This window comes from Pipra filicauda, unplaced genomic scaffold, assembly GCF_003945595.2.
Source record: "Pipra filicauda isolate LSUMZ 115617 unplaced genomic scaffold, ASM394559v2 scaffold35_size7292922_pilon, whole genome shotgun sequence".
NCBI lineage: Eukaryota > Metazoa > Chordata > Aves > Passeriformes > Pipridae > Pipra > Pipra filicauda.
Genome location: NW_024104487.1, coordinates 1,254,750 through 1,270,702, shown reverse-complemented (window position 1 = coordinate 1,270,702; position 15,953 = coordinate 1,254,750). Strand labels below are relative to the sequence as shown.

At 35.1% G+C, this 15,953-nt stretch overlaps 1 protein-coding gene across 2 annotated transcripts in view; it reads left to right on the top strand.

Annotated features, from left to right (window-relative positions):
• Positions 1-15,953, top strand: part of UHRF2 (ubiquitin like with PHD and ring finger domains 2) — a 78,093-nt gene that overhangs the window by 60,952 nt on the left and 1,188 nt on the right. The window contains exons 9-15 of one of the 2 annotated variants that reach the window (XM_027709719.2): positions 1,444-1,548; positions 9,136-9,242; positions 11,287-11,449; positions 11,970-12,107; positions 12,907-13,030; positions 13,434-13,597; positions 14,325-14,423. In XM_027709719.2, the coding sequence (XP_027565520.1) occupies positions 1,444-1,548; positions 9,136-9,242; positions 11,287-11,449; positions 11,970-12,107; positions 12,907-13,030; positions 13,434-13,597; positions 14,325-14,423 (900 nt within the window). The remainder of the gene's footprint in view (positions 1-1,443; positions 1,549-9,135; positions 9,243-11,286; positions 11,450-11,969; positions 12,108-12,906; positions 13,031-13,433; positions 13,598-14,324; positions 14,424-15,953) is intronic. The other variant, XM_027709720.2, reaches the window with a different exon arrangement.

Here is a 15,953-nt window from a genome sequence, read left to right as displayed (position 1 = left end):
CCAATAGTGATTAAAAAAATAAATCAAGTACTAGGGAGGATCAGGAAAATAAAATACATTACTATGAACAGCAGTCAGGATGATTAGAGGAATGAAATGGTTTTGATTCATCTGGAAAATGTTGAACATTTTGGGATGTGTAGATGACTACAAAATGATGTGCAGTATAAAAAAAGTGGGACCAATATATACACTTCTGTATTTTTGTAAAAATTATACTTCTGTCAAATTTTGTAAAGTGGTCATCAAAAACTTGTCAGCTGCCCATTTCAAGTGACTGAAAGTAGTACTAGTTCATATGACAAGTGGTACTGCTGTGAACTCTTTTATCTCTTTGATACTATGAATCCGAAAGTTTTAAATAGTTCAGGAAGTCAGAGCCGCAAATAGCTGAATGCTGAGAAATTCTGCAAGGAAGTATCATTGTGTCCTTGCATAGTTTTCATACTGTGCACTCCTCCAGTCTGTTGTTAAAAAGTGCATTTTTGACCAGCTGGGTTTTTGCTGTATTGTATTATGAAATTTCAAGACTACAGGAGAAGAACATAGACTTTCTTGGAAGTGTAGGCTAGGAAAAGAAGTTCAGGAGTATGGGAGGCAGAATCAGAAAAACAGGCAAAATCAAGGTCTGAAAGAAGATATGAAGGTAGGAAGAAGTATTGTAATTGGTTTTATGCTGGGAACCTTCATTCTAACAACAGTATTTTTGACATCACATACTGAGTTTTTTTAAATGTAGTTTAGCAGTTTGAAACAATTATTAAATACATTTTTGTGGGAGGCATGTTCCAGCAGATTTTAATGATGTTGCCAGTTTATGGTACAGCTGCAGCTTTCAGGTGGTCACGTTGAAGATTACTTGAACGTTCATTACCAGAGAGTTATCCTGGTTGGAAAACTAGTCTATGATCCATACGTTGTTGCAATGGCTTCTTCTGTTTCCTGCAATGGCAGCGTAATAATATTCCTCTACACTAGTCATGTTTACAGTGTGTTACCTTCATGGTCCCTGACATAATGAGCTTTACACAGGTCACTGGGATCTTCCTTAGTAAAAAATTGTAAAATGTTACCAAATTGGCAGACCTCTTTCTGCTTTTGGATTGTTCTAAATGACTGTGCAAGCAGAGAATAGCAGTGAGTATAGTCTTAGGTACTGCTTATGGAAAGAATCTTGGAGATTTTTTCCAAAGAAGAAATTGTACCTTTACATCTTCTGGTGTCACCACTGTCCTACATTGTCCTGGTTTTTTTGGGTGTTCTTACTTTTAGCTTTTCTTCTTGAAAACAAGTGGAATTCTCAACTTTAATGGCAGTCTTACATTACCTGTTCACACAGACTCCTCTGTACAATATTTTAAGCAGAAAGTTGATTGTTAAAAGTGTTTGTAGGTGACTGGTTGTTTAAAGAAATGCTAGAAACTGGCTTTTTTCTGTTGCCAGGTGAGTGAAGCAGGTGTTCACAGGCCCCATGTTGGTGGAATCCATGGACGCAGTAATGATGGAGCTTATTCACTTGTACTAGCTGGAGGATTCGAAGATGAAGTGGTATGTCATTTGTGCAAGCAACAGTTTTGCCTTCATAATGCATCAAATGTATCAGTGTTTGTAAATATAGAGTTATATTTGTTGTTTATCTTAAAACTAATGCTTAGGCAAATATGACTGTGAAAAAAATAACTACTACTGATAACAAATTAAGTAGTTCTTAATGTTCTGGAAAGAAATACCTTAGCAAAGCTTTCTTCAAGAATGCTTATGCTCATATTTAACACTCAAGCAAAATGTGTCAGTTACGGCTGGATTTTACATTGTTTGGGGTAGTTACATTTCAGTATACTTGCAGAATCTGAATTCAGCATAACTTAAAATATAATTCTGCAATTATATGCAAATAATATGTTTTATGTTGTGCTTTGGTCACGATTTTGTTACAATCAAGACATGCCTCTTCCCTTGGGTTTGTCATGTTTCTAAATATGTAATAAATTTATTTTAATGAAGCAAAAATAAAAGATATGTATTATTTGATTCTATGAGGTTCTGAAGGTTCTTGGGTCCTACTGATGAGCACTTTCATAACTTCTTAAGAAAGTCTCAGAATCTTGTACTATGAGCCTTAAAGGCACTGGGAAAAAATTCTACTTTGATGTTAACATCTAAGTAGAGCAATGAAAGGAATTATGCTGCTAAACAAAACAGTAACTACTTTCAATTTTCATCCTGTGATGTTGACCAACATTTATTTATGAACAGATTACTGTTTGCAGCAATTAAATAATGTTTACACAATGTGCATCCCTTCCTGCAGTTCTGGTCCATGAGGTGGAATTTTGAATCATGCATCAGGTGAAGGATAATGCAGTAAGCAATCTTTTTTTAAAACACACATAGCTGTTAGTCATAAGGAAAAGGGCACTGAAAAAAAAAAAACATATGAATGAAATAGCAACAGAATATAACACATTCCTTGCCAACAGCATCTACTAGCTGCTGCTGCTGCAGAGTGTTGCTGTGAAAGAATCTGTTTCTGTTTAAACAAGTACTTGGTGTTTGGATACAGTGTCTACCCCAACCTAAGCTCTAGGACCCTAACAACACAATAATTGTGTCTGCAATGCTGGGATACTGCAAGCTCATTTTTTATTCTTTTTGGCGATGATACCGATATCTCCTTATTTCTGCTGCTGTAATTATTCAATTCAAAATATTTAATTACCATTTATTGGATCCTTTGCATGTCTTTTCAGTTCACCAAAGTGATGTTGTGACCATTTGTTTTTGTGGACACCTACGTATTTTCATATTTTAGATGACATGTAAATAATTTTGAATAGGCATTGTTGGGGAGAAATATTGCAGAAGATCCCTAAAAATTTCTATGAATGTCAGCTTTTTTTCAATTTTCTAAATTAGGAATACAAGGGATTTTTTCCCCCCCCAGGTACAGTATTGAAATCAGTTTCTCTTCTGTTCTTTTTTCATATACTAGATTTTATTTTCCAGTTTACTTCCATTTTCCATGTTTTTTTTGGAAAATGTTGAGAATAAACTCGTATAAGAATGTCCACAGAAAAATCAAATTCTGTACTTATAAGTATCCTAAGTACTGTATCTAATTTCACAAATGAAAATTTCAAATAAAAATTCAGGTAAAAACCTCTGTTCACCTTATTGTATGAGCACAAAAACAGAGAGGTGACTCTTACTTGAATTACAAAAGTACTTCTGTATAATTTTTTACAAAATTGAGAAATAAATACATTTTGGAGTATGTATATGCATATATCTATATTTTTAATATTTGGATGTACTGGAGTGCTTAGTAACAAGTTCTGCCAGTTCGGTAAGATCTGCCCTTGAGGTTGAGAAGGGCATAGCTTACAAAATGAGCATTGGGTGAAAGTTTTTTGCACATGAAGCTATTCCTCATTCCTAATTACATGCATATAAAATATTTGCACATTAATCTCTCTCCTGAAAATGTTTAACCTTAAATTTTAGTAACAAGTTACATGGCTTACCTGTAGTTAGCTTTAGAGTCTTGAATATGTTAATGTTGCTGATCTCCTGGTATTGCTTTGATAATAACCATAATAGGAACAGTAGTTGAAGAAATTGAAAAGTCTTTCAGTAATTTAAAATTTAAGAATTATTTCAGAACAGACTATCATTTAAAAACTAGATACTGGACATAAGCAGTGAGTGTGCAATCACAGTGTTCATGATGAAAGTATTTTGACTTGTCGGCTCATCAAATCAGGTAGATAAAGAAATCTAACTTTTGTGCTGAAAACTTGCTCTCTTGTGTCTTTTTTTTATGTATCAGAGTTAAAACTGCTCTTTATTTTCAAAAGTTTCAAGGTTCATGTTGCTGCTGGGTTGAGGTAGTGTTGTAAAGATGGTCAATTAATTGTGTGATGTGCTTAGTTTAATCCAAAGAAAGATTATTTCTTCTTAAAGTGTGTTGCATATAGGATCATATGAGAAATCTCTGGACTGAGATTCAGAATCTCTTGGAGAATAATACTTGCTGTGATCATTCGCATCTTCTTATAAAAGATTCTGAGAGTACAAAAGAGCATGACTCTAATGACTCAAAAGAGACCCCAGGCAATACACTCATGGTATAGGTCCATTGATATTTTATACCAAACCCATCCAGTACCGGGAACGTAGCACTCACAAACCACTTCATGAAATGAATGTCAAATAAAAAATGCATGTCTTTTAGCTTTTCCATGCCTTGCTTTAACTAGGACTAGAGTAGACTAATTAAATTAGTCATACAGATTACAGGATTTTTTGCCCACAGAAAAACAGTCAATTTGTGATCTCCAACCAAGAGTCAAAGATAATTGTAATTAAAACATGTTTCTCTAAGAACTGTTGTATCTCCTAAGTAATCTCCCACTACAGAACAGTATCTTTAACCTGAAGAGGCTTTCTGTCTATTGTATCTTTGGTGAACCTGGTTTGAAGTCAGAACAGATTTTGAATGGAGCAAAAAATAATTAATTCAGACAGGGTAGCCTGAATTTTACATATAAATGATTGGTTTAAAGGTCTGGTAGTCCACCATTTTGGCACTGAACATGAAAATGAGTAAGAAAGACCTCAGAAAGTTATTCATTTACAGTAGTTATCTAGTACTTCCATTTTTTAAAATGTTGCCCTACTTTCATTACCAGTTAGCCACATCCTGCTGTTTCCTACTTTGAAGCTGTCTTTGTTATGGTTCAGACATATATACTGACAAACAGTAAAATGGTCAAATGTTTTCATTGTGGTGGAATGTACCATGATGCTGCACGTTCTTGCTCTTAGAGGTGGTTGTAGGGAAGACTCGGAAAGACTGATTGTGATATATTCAGACTTTGAACTTAATGCAAGGGGTTTTTGTTGATTTATAAATGAAATTTGTAGTCTTTTCAATTGGCACCTTTTACTGCAGTGCTAAACCTTGAAATTATCAAAAATAAAACAATGAACAATGAAATTCTGTCAACACTTACATGCATACAGACTTGTGAGACCTTATTGGAGATGAATGGTGACATAATTCAGTGTCAGATATCCCTACTACTGGGAAGGAAAATGCTTCAAATGTAGTTGTGTGATAGTTAATATTTGACTTGGATTTAATAACTTCATTTTAAAAGGCTTAGTGCTTTTTTATTTTGCTGTGTCATATTAAGCAAACTGTTAGCTTTTCTTTGTTGCATTTTACTGAGGTGAAACTGAGGATTTGAGGGGTTAATGAAGTGATGATATTTGGAGGTTTCTTCTATCAAAAAATCCAGTAGGACTTTTTTTTTTTCGTTCAGACTAAAGGTTGAAGCTTATCCCGAAAATCTGTTTGTTTTTGTTATAGCTTATTGTGATAAATGCAGTTTTGCAGTATCTGTTGAGACAAAACTTTGAAATCTGAGTGTAATAACAGAGGTGTTAATGGAAAGAGAAAATAATTGAGAGCTATCTTGAGATAGATGATATTCTAGTAACTTGAAATTGTGAATGCCCATGTCAGCTGTTGCATAAAAGCAACCCATAGAAATAATGTGGTCATACAATTCAGTGGGATTCAAAATCTTACTTTCTTTATTCTACATTTCTTTGTTAAACTTGCAAGTTACTGTATAACAAAATTGGATAGTGGAGGATGATATAATAAAACTGACTGTTTATGCTGTCTGTCTGAGGCTGACTGGCTTATAGTATTAAGAGCTTCAGGCTCGTATTCCACTCACGCGCCTCAGTATGAGGTACCAGGTCAATGCTACTGTGGCTGAAGTTCATTTGCTCTATAATGTGATCAAACTTTACAAACAGGACAGTTAAGAAATAACTTTATGGACATAGCATAAGAAAAAGAGATATACAGAAGATATTAAGAGAAGATAGGATAACAAAGTTCTTACTAGCTGTTGAAAGACAGTTTTGGTGCAAGAAAGTGGAATTAAGCTGTGGAAAGCAGAAGAGAAATGGCACAATTATGTATTTCAAGGTAAGAAAATAGGGAGAAGGTAGGAAGAAGGGAAGGGAAGATAAGACTGTTTTGATAGGCTATTTTGTTTGTTAACAAAGAACATAAGGCATCAGTAATTCCTTTTACCATATGTTTTCTTTAACTGTTGGACCATTGTCTTCAGATCTGCTTTCTGATCCTCTTGAGAAAAAAATAGCTTTACGCATCTCATACAGGCTCTTAGTTGAACATTGTTGTAGGTGGTAGGAAGATCCTCTATTGTCTGTAGATAGATTCAGAACTCAAAGCTATTGAGAAATTGTTTTAATGAGTCATTACTCTCAAAAGATCCCAAATAATAAGCTGTGAATATTCCTATCATACTCTTACTTTCAAAGTAAAACATTTTAAGCCTCATGGAAGTAGGTTCTATAGGTCTCCTATTACGTCTCCAGACTACCAGTGTCCCTATTTCACTTCTGCTTGTCTTGGGCTGCATTCATATCCACATTTATTCTACTCAAAGAACAGTGGGTCTGTGCATCACTTACTCTTGCCATTTTTGATTTCCATTCTCTACAGGCGCTTAGGAGTTTTCTTCCTCTCTGCTTAAGAGTCGCTCTTATATCAGAGGTTCAAATCTCCTCCCCATTTCCCTTCATCCAACCTAAATCAGCGCCACAATCTCTGTCATTTTTCTCCAATTCTAGGAACTTGTCTTTGTTTCCTGCAATCCTTTTTGGTTTTTTTAGTATATCTGTTGGGAAATAAGGGAGTGTTGTTCTTCTGGAAAATAAATCAGAAGTGACTCCATCTTACACTGGAGGATGCTAAAAGATGTCATCTTCTTGTAATTTGACCTGTAACATTTATGCTCCATCATTGTTCCATTTATCCTCCCTCTACCTTGTCCTGGATTTCCAGTTGTTTACTTATACACAGAGCACTTAGATAATTAAAGAGAAGTAAATGTAAAGTATGAAGTGTGGAATATGTTCAAGAGCTGAGCATGAATGCATAGGCCTTCTATCCATACTATCTCTTCAAGCCCAATGTTTTCTGTTTGCCTGTGGTTAGAGTACCACCCAGAGAACCACTCAGTGTTTCTCTGAAGATGTTGGAAGTGTGTTGTTTTTAGGCCATTTACATTTAACCCATTTTCCATAGAAGTGTGTGCCAATAGGTAATAATGACCACTGTTGCATTTATGCATTCTTGCTTGAGTTTTTTAGACTTAAATCTATAGCAGTTTGTCCTTGACTTATGTTTTTCTGTTATGCCAAAAAATAAGTCTATTCAGTACTTTCTTCTCATGAAGATTTTATCAACAACCTGATTGTTAATAAACAAAACAGTTTGTCAAGAACTTGTCCTGTCTTGTAAATAATTTTCTCTGTCTTGCTTGCGTATGAAGTATTTCTATTGTTCCTGTATTTTTTTTACATTCTTATATATATGTTGCAAAATTATATGTTTCAAAATTATATTCTACGTAGAGGGAAAAAGTCACCTTCCAGTTTCAATTTATTTCTCTTTGTACATCAAAAAACTGCCTTAAAAGTCTTCTCCTCTCTGCAACACCATTTCTTTCTTTGTTATGAAACTCAAGTCATTCTGGATTCATGACCTCCAAGATACGTTCTCTGTTTTTCTGAACTTGTCACAAGCTTATTATTCATTGTCAAAATGCAATTTGTTTGAGTGGGCATGATACATCAAGCATAGCCATTCTTATTGATATTATTATCGTGATCATCTTTCTGTGATCTGTGCATTGTGTTTGCCTTAAAAGTCACTGAAAAATTAAGCATATTCTGTGATTAATTCCAGTTCTGTGATACTTTATTTTATGCAATTTATTTTACGTCCTTTCTTAGTAAACATTTCCTGCCTTGTTGGTCTTTTGAAGTTGTTTCATATATTGTCCTCATATGATATCATCCCTATTTCAGTTATTTTTTAGAGACTTATTTAGCAGAATGAGTAGACTACTCTAAGAAGGGATATACCAGAGTTTATACATGTCTTTGTTAGATTCAGAGTATACTTTTTAACTTCATAGAACTTGCCTTTTATTACGTGCAGATAATTGCAGCTGAATTGGTGTTAGGTTTTTCCCTACACAGAATAAAATGAACAAAATTTCTATAATTTGTCTACGGCCTTGTTCAACCAACATTTCACTTTCTAACTTTCTCTTTTTCTGCTGTTGTCAGTCATAAAATATCTGTAACAGTCTTGCACTGAATCCTAAATAATGTCAGGCTTTTAATAGTGGTAAGAAATTGACTGAATTTTACTACTGCATACATGTTCAGATTTTTGCTATAAAAAGTCATATGAACGTTACTTTCATATTAAGTGTTTATCTTCTACAATTGCTACATGCTTTGTACAAAATGTACATCTCCAAAGAAATAACATATTAAATATATATATAGTGTGTATATATATATATTTCTAGAAATATATGAATTTGCCAGGAGTAATAGGAGCTTCTCTGACAGATTTCTTACAGAAAGTAGGAATACTGGCTTTGCTTATGAGTATTTAGATTTTGACTTTTTACAGTTCATGGTAAAAGATTTTATCAACCTACCTTTAATTTCATGAAAGTTCTACGTAGGAACTATAGTACAGAATTACATCAGCTTACAAAATACAAATCTAAATTAGTTTAGACTCTTCCTGGCATTACTATTTCATGAAAGCACCTGCCTTGTAAAGTGGTGCTGTATGTACTTATCATCACTTAGCCCCTCGCACAAGCTGAAGAGATTGAGGTGATCTGTCCAAGGTATTTATTATGTATTTTACAAACACGATATCTTGTTAACTCATGGAAAGCTCTAGAGCAAGTAACCACTTGCTAGAATATGTTCCCTTCCTCAGAATTTTTTTTCTAAAATAGCTTTTTAAAAAATGAAAAAGGCGAGGGTTTTTTTTTTGTAGGAATTTTTTGGTGAATAGGTTACATCTAGACCATTAGCTTTGTGGTGGCGCAGCTGCTTTAGGACAGTGAAACTGAAATTGAAAACAGATTTTTCCATGCCTTGGATTATAGTTTTTCTCTGTCTGAGTAAATAGAACAAATGAAGTTGCATTTTCTTTTAAATTGAATTACTTTACTTTAGAGTGTTAAACCGAAGGATAATATTCTTGCACAGGATCGAGGAGATGAATTCACTTACACTGGGAGTGGAGGGAGAGATCTATCTGGCAATAAAAGGATTGGAGAACATTCATTTGATCAGACTTTAACCCACATGAATAGGTAAGTTTTGAAGATAAAATTTAAAAATATTCCAAAACAAAGAGCTGGGTTGTAGTGCTTTAACTTAAAACTAACATTTTGCTATATTTATTCATGCCTGTACATGCTGCATTTGTAAACAGTGGTGCCTCTTGCTACTAAGAGGCATTTTATCAAGCATTATGTTTTGTTGATTTAAGGAAACATGGCACCTCAGTGAAATTGCTATATTGCTGCTGCAGCTTGTGGTCATGTCTCTTGGCTGAAATTGTGCTAAAATCCACCTTTAGAGGATTCTGTTTTAATTTAATGACTCTTGAGCAGAAATTTTTCTAGTCTGGGTGTTTCTTTTATTAAAGTTTCTTCTCCAGTGAGTAAATCAATTATAAATTTAAGAAGGAAGAAAGCGTGTTCATTTTCCTGTGATGAAAGAAATCTTTTGTATTTTGCTAGCCCTTTCCTCCATCATATTTTTCTATGAAAAGCAAGGAATTAGAGTGTTGCTTTATCAAAAACAGGTGCTTGAAAAAGAAAATACATATCCAAAAGATGAATTAGACATCTGCTTGAAGTGTTTTTCCATCCTCTAAAAGCCTGCCTGAACAAAGAGTTCTTCATCCTTTTCTATTTCTAGGAGCATAATAATCTGTTATACAACTGACCTCTGAACACCTGTAGGATGTTGAGAGTCACTGAGACCTTTTATTTGCCAGATCTGCTTTTAGATATATTCTGCTGCTCTCAAGCAGGCTGAAGAGGGATTCTTTCAAGCTTTCAGTGGTACTTAGAGGAGAGAGAGAAAAAGCCTGACTTGGCTGCTGAGAAAGGAAGGGAGGGAGGAAAGGAGGGATGGGGGGAGTGAGACAGGGGACATGATGTGAACAAGGAACAAGGAGGGAAGGAAGATAGAAGTAGGTTTAAGCAATTGGTTTATAGGCATATATAGTGAATAGAGCAAATTTGTTTCAGAAAACTGGACTCCTTAGTGTTAGCATTTCTGTGCTCTTAACAAATGAGAAATCCACTGTCAAAACTTGCTGCTTAGCTTTGCAGGTATTAGTGCACGTGGACTATAACAAGGTGCTGCTCTCATTTACTGATTTTGATACAACTTTTCAAGCACTTTGATACTGAAAACTATAACGATTCCATATAGTTGAACCAGTATTGGTTTTGCTTGTCCAGATATTTTTCCAGATATTTTTTTGAGTTTTGTTTTTATAGGAGAAACATTTTTAATGTTGGAGTAGTGTGCTTGTCTCTTACTTTTCTCTGCAGTGTGGGTCCTATACTTGTACCATGTTTGCTTATAAACCATATTATTTCTTCTGTTCTGAGATCCATCATTTGGGTTGAGGCTGGTTCTGAAGGGTTTTCAGTCCCTTTGAATCAGCCTGTGGTAGTAGCAATACTGTTCACTGTGGCAGCTTGGTCTAGTAGGTATTCATACAGTCTTGCTCCAGGTTTCCAGAAAAGGGTCTTCATGGATAAAGGAGTTTACTTGTCCTTGAATTGGCTACTGTGATTCTAAGTCCTACTCTGAGGCATTGTGTGTATTATGTGAGAGATTTATGGTACTTAGAGTTTTTTTGAATGGTTACTCTGTACTTTTTTCTCTACAGTGTTTTTCATCATATTCCTTACTTTCATGTACACTTAAAAAGCTTTAATATCTGTTGATGGGGAATAGCAGCAGAGGAAGTTTGCCTTTTGTTAAAATTTTAATTTCCTCAATGCTATTTAGGAAGGGATTATTTTTAAAAGTGAGGGATATTAAGTCTAAAAGGATTGGTTTGTTTCATTTAGCAATTCCAGATGAGTTTTCATCTGAAGCTTGACACTAAAATATTTTGAGTTCCCATCCTTTTTTCTCACCAGTGCATTGTAGCTGAGATCTCATTGCTCCCATCAGTTCTGCAGTTGTTAAAGAGTATTCTGCAAAGTTCTATACTGCTCAGTAAAGCATAATTAGACAAGGGAAATGCGTATGACTTAATTACACTCACTCTCAAAACTCTGTTGTGTGCTGCAATCTAGTTTATGAAGATTTTAAATGTCTTTCTAGGGCATTGGCCCTTAACTGTGATGCCCCGCTGGATGACAAAAATGGAGCAGAGTCAAAGAACTGGAGAGCTGGTAAGCCAGTCAGAGTAGTGCGCAGTTCAAAAGGACGGCGAATCAGCAAATATGCCCCAGAGGAAGGCAACAGATATGATGGGATTTACAAGGTATTCTGATTTCTACCACATAAAATTCTTCTTCAGCTGTTTTAAATAGTCTCTTATGCGTTAGACTGCAAATTTTTCATTATTACTTTAAAAAAATAGTTCTTTTTTCTTCACTATAGCTTTTTAGCTCTGTCTTATTCTGCACAGAACCAAAATGAAATTATTCAGGGCAGTGATAATAGAACATAATCTGTAATAGGATATACGAAGTTGAATATGTAAGCTACTTTATATTATTCCCTGGAAATCAGATTATTTCATTATTTCCTCACTCCTTCTGACTATATCCCAGCCTTTTGTGTGTTTAATGACTTCTTAGTGTCTGAAATAAAAGAGTTGCCTTTTAAGAGCATTGTATTTATCAAATATACAAAAATGTCCTACCTGAGGGAAGAGCTGGTGTATAATAGCAATGTGCAAATCAGTCTTCTCATTTCTTCTTTAACAATTAAAGTATGACAATATGCATATGTCTTTCTTGTTGATAAAATAATGGCAGTAATTTTATATTGTTCTTTAGGTGGTGAAATATTGGCCAGAAATTGGAAAGTGTGGATTTTTAGTTTGGCGCTATCTTCTGAGGAGAGATGATGTTGAGCCTGCACCTTGGACTTCAGAGGGAATGGAACGGTCAAAGAAACTGGGCCTGAGTGTACAGGTTTGTATCAGGACTCACAGAGTTTTTATTCTTAGTTTCAATAAACAAATTCCAAAAGTAGAAATCAGCTAAATTAAAGGCCCATTGTTTTTCTTGTACTTCACAGTGGCAAGTTTTAATACTAAAACCCATTACAGATTATCTGCAGAGTGAAAGAATCCTGTAGTAGTGACACAGCACAAGGAATTGCAGATAAAACTTTCTGCCTTAGCAGTAAATTGCTTTTGCATATGTGAATTGGAAAATCAGAATTTGAATCCAATTTTGTGATCCTTAGGATGGAACTAGTTTTGAAAAGTGACTAGAGTCTGTCTGAGGGAACTAAAAAACCTGTGCATCTTCATGTATTTTTCTCTTCATTTGACCGAGAAGTTTGTGTACATAGTATGTTTTAGGCACAGAAATAGGCTGACCCATGAAGATTTGGGCATTCCAGAATCAATGAAGGATGGCAAGAATTAACATCTATTTTTGGCAAGACAGTGGCATATCTTGCAGCATACCATCATCTTCAAGTTTGCCTAACTGATTTGTATAGTTGTAAGGACATAGATACGGATGTTGGGTTCTGCTTAATGCAGTTGAGTCTGGATTAGATTCTTTGACTTGATTACACTTTCTTAATGATAGATACTAATTTAAATGTTCTCTCCAACATATAGGGTTTTAAAATTATTTGGTAATTATTTCACTATATAGTCACAGGGCTTTAAAGTCTTCTATAAATTATTATTTTTGGTATTTGGTTATTCCTGTATGCCAGTAGTTTTTGTTTTAAATCTCTGCTTTTTAATTTTAGTATCCAGAAGGTTATTTGGAAGCCATGGCTAGTAAGGAGAAGAAAGATAAGGTTAAAAAGCAAACAGTGAAACAGGAGCCAACCAGCCAAAGTAATGGAAACCAGAAAAGGACAATTGATGATGGTATTTCTTTGTACTTTTTTAGCATTCATCAGCAAAGTCTGTCGTGTTGTTACTACTAAACCGTGAAGTCTTTGTGGAAGTGTGAAGTTGTTTGGAATTCTAATGTAAATTGATAAGCACACGCTCTGTAATTAAGTAGTAGTGTAGGAGTCTTATCCTTTTTACTACTCTTACTGTGTTTTTTTCTCTTAAGCTCTGTAGAAAAATGAACATTCTTCTGTGCCACTGTGCTGCAGTCCAAACAATGCTGAACAGTATGAACTGGAGTAGGAATTTGCTTGCCGCATTTCATGAATGTAATCCATGTTAATCCATGTTTCCTTCTAGAACAGTTTTGTCTTCCCCTTTTATTAGTTCAGACTAACACTCTCTTGTTACTGCATCTCATGGTCATCATCTTAAGCAGGTATAGAGGAACCTGCAAATACACCCAAAGCCATGAGGATGGGAGATGGAGGGAAAGGAGAAGCTTTCGAGCTGACCCAAGAGCAACAATGGCTGATTAGAGAAGACTGTATGAACCAGAAACTGTGGGATGAAGTACTTGCTTCTCTTAAGGAAGGACCAGTATGTTTGTTGCATGCATAATTTCTAATGTTTGCCTTTTATTTATACTATTGGGAGGAACCTTCAGTCCCTCTTAAAATGTAATTTTTCTTGTTGAACTTTTGCTAAATACAGACTGTATTTAGCAAAACCTTATCATTACTCAGGCTTACATTTCAAGAAAATAAGCCTCACTTGTGCCATTTGCTATTTATCAGTTTATGCCTGCATAACAGAGATCTTTTCTTGCTCAAAAAATATTCTGAAGTTAAAAGTATCTTTTTATTTCTTTTAATTTTTGAAGAGAGCATGTTTTCTCTGAAATGATAAATGTATTTTTATGTTATGCTGATGTCGGAAATGAGACGTGAAGAAAGATGGTTCTAGTCACTACTTTTTGTTTAGGCAGAAAATTTTATGACCGGTTGCCCAGAGAAGTTGTGGGTCCTCCATCCCTGGACATTTTCAAGGCCAGGCTGGGTGGTACCCTGAGCAACCTTGTCTAGCAGAGGGGTTGGAGTAGGTGTTGTTTAAGGTCCCTTCCAACCCCAACCATTCTATATGATTCTTCCATTTTTAAAAAAGCAGGGGAATTAAGCCATTGAAGACCTGATTCCTGATTACTTTCAGAAAGCTGTGTTCATAAAGGACTTAAGAACTTCTGGAAGTTCATCATCTTTATGTAAGAAGTGGCATTTACGAGAACTGTAATGGAGTTTGTCTCTTTTATTCCTTTGCCCTACATTAGAATTTTCTGAAGAAACTGGAACAATCCTTTATGTGTGTCTGCTGCCAGGAGCTGGTTTACCAGCCGGTGACAACAGAGTGCCTCCACAACGTCTGTAAAGTAAGAATAAACTCTGCCTTGCTCTGGGCTGTTTTCTTGGCTCTGAGACACCAGTCACCAAAGCCATATGCTTTTTAGAAAAACAGTAATAATTGCCTAACATTCTGAGCAAAAACATGCAACAAGTTTCCAGTCACTGTTTGCTATGTAGACTTTATTCTTTGTAATAAAGAATGGACGTCTGTTTTGCATAGTTTCTGATAGACATAATGAGTGAGGTTTACCACTACTGTCATGCTTTTGTGATCAGTGGAGCACATTAGGAATTGATTTGGCCCAGTGGTTAGATGTTGGCAAAGCATCAATAATTTAATTTTACATAGTTAAGGAATAAAAGCAGATTTTATAATTGTATAACTCTCTTACTAAAAGTTATGAAAGGATGCAGGGTAAATACAGGAAAATTATTTGGATTTATTCAGAGAAAGTTATCTTGTTATTCTTGGTATTGGTTATGTTTGGTAGGAGGGCCATAGAAGTCAATTTATTACTCATGTGTCTTAAAATCTTGGTCAGTTGGATATAATGTAAGGAGTTTGGAGTCAAATTTGTACTAGAGTTAATTTTTGTAGCACTGGTGTGTACAGAATCATTTGCTGAACTGTGCATATTGAATGGTACCTGCCATACCTAGTATTTCTACCTGAGAGCCTAAAAGAACTCAGACTGTTATCATCTTGGTCCGTATTTGATAATGCGAGTTTGCTGTTCAAGAAGGTATGTATCACTCTAGTAAAAATCATGGTGTTGTTATACATGGCCTGCACACATAGAATGATTATGTCTCCTTAAAAAAATATAAGATGTGTTTTGAAGGAGTTAATATTTAGGATTATGGAAATTGGAAAACCGTGGGGAAAAAAAAGAACAAAAAGCTACACAGCAACACACCCAGAAAGCACAACATTTGAAGATGTCGGTAAATATTTGTGAATACAATATAACATCTAGTTAAAGTTGTAAGGAATAGTTTGATAGTAAGCTGCTATTGCTGTTTGAGCACAGATCTGCCTGATAAATTTCAGATACTTGGCTCACATGCTTGGGCTGTCAGCAGTCAGCAGTAACATAGTAAGGATGATAGCACAGATGCTAATGTGTTGGAGATTGTATTATTCTACATATATCTGTAAGGCTTAACTGAAACTATTCTGATGAGGTAGATGGAGATTGTTATGTAAACAGTATACCTAGTGTACTGACCTTCCTCTTGAAATTAAAGTCTGGAAAACTGTAGCGATCTGTGAAGCCATCTATAAGGAAGCTGAAAATCAGCTGTGAATCACGGGGAAGGCACTTGTGGAAATGAAGGGGAAACCGCAGTTGTGATTCATTTTAATTCCTCCCAAACTCAGTGTTTCACATCCTAGCAAAGAGAATAGTTCCTTTGCTAGGACATTTTAGTCACAGAGGCAGAGCCAGGCACCAAAGGGCTTGGCAATGACTTCCCTTTTTCTGGTAGTACAGCATATTTTGGTTAACAGTGATTCCTCAGTTTCCGCTGGTTAAACTGTTGCTGTAAAACAAAGT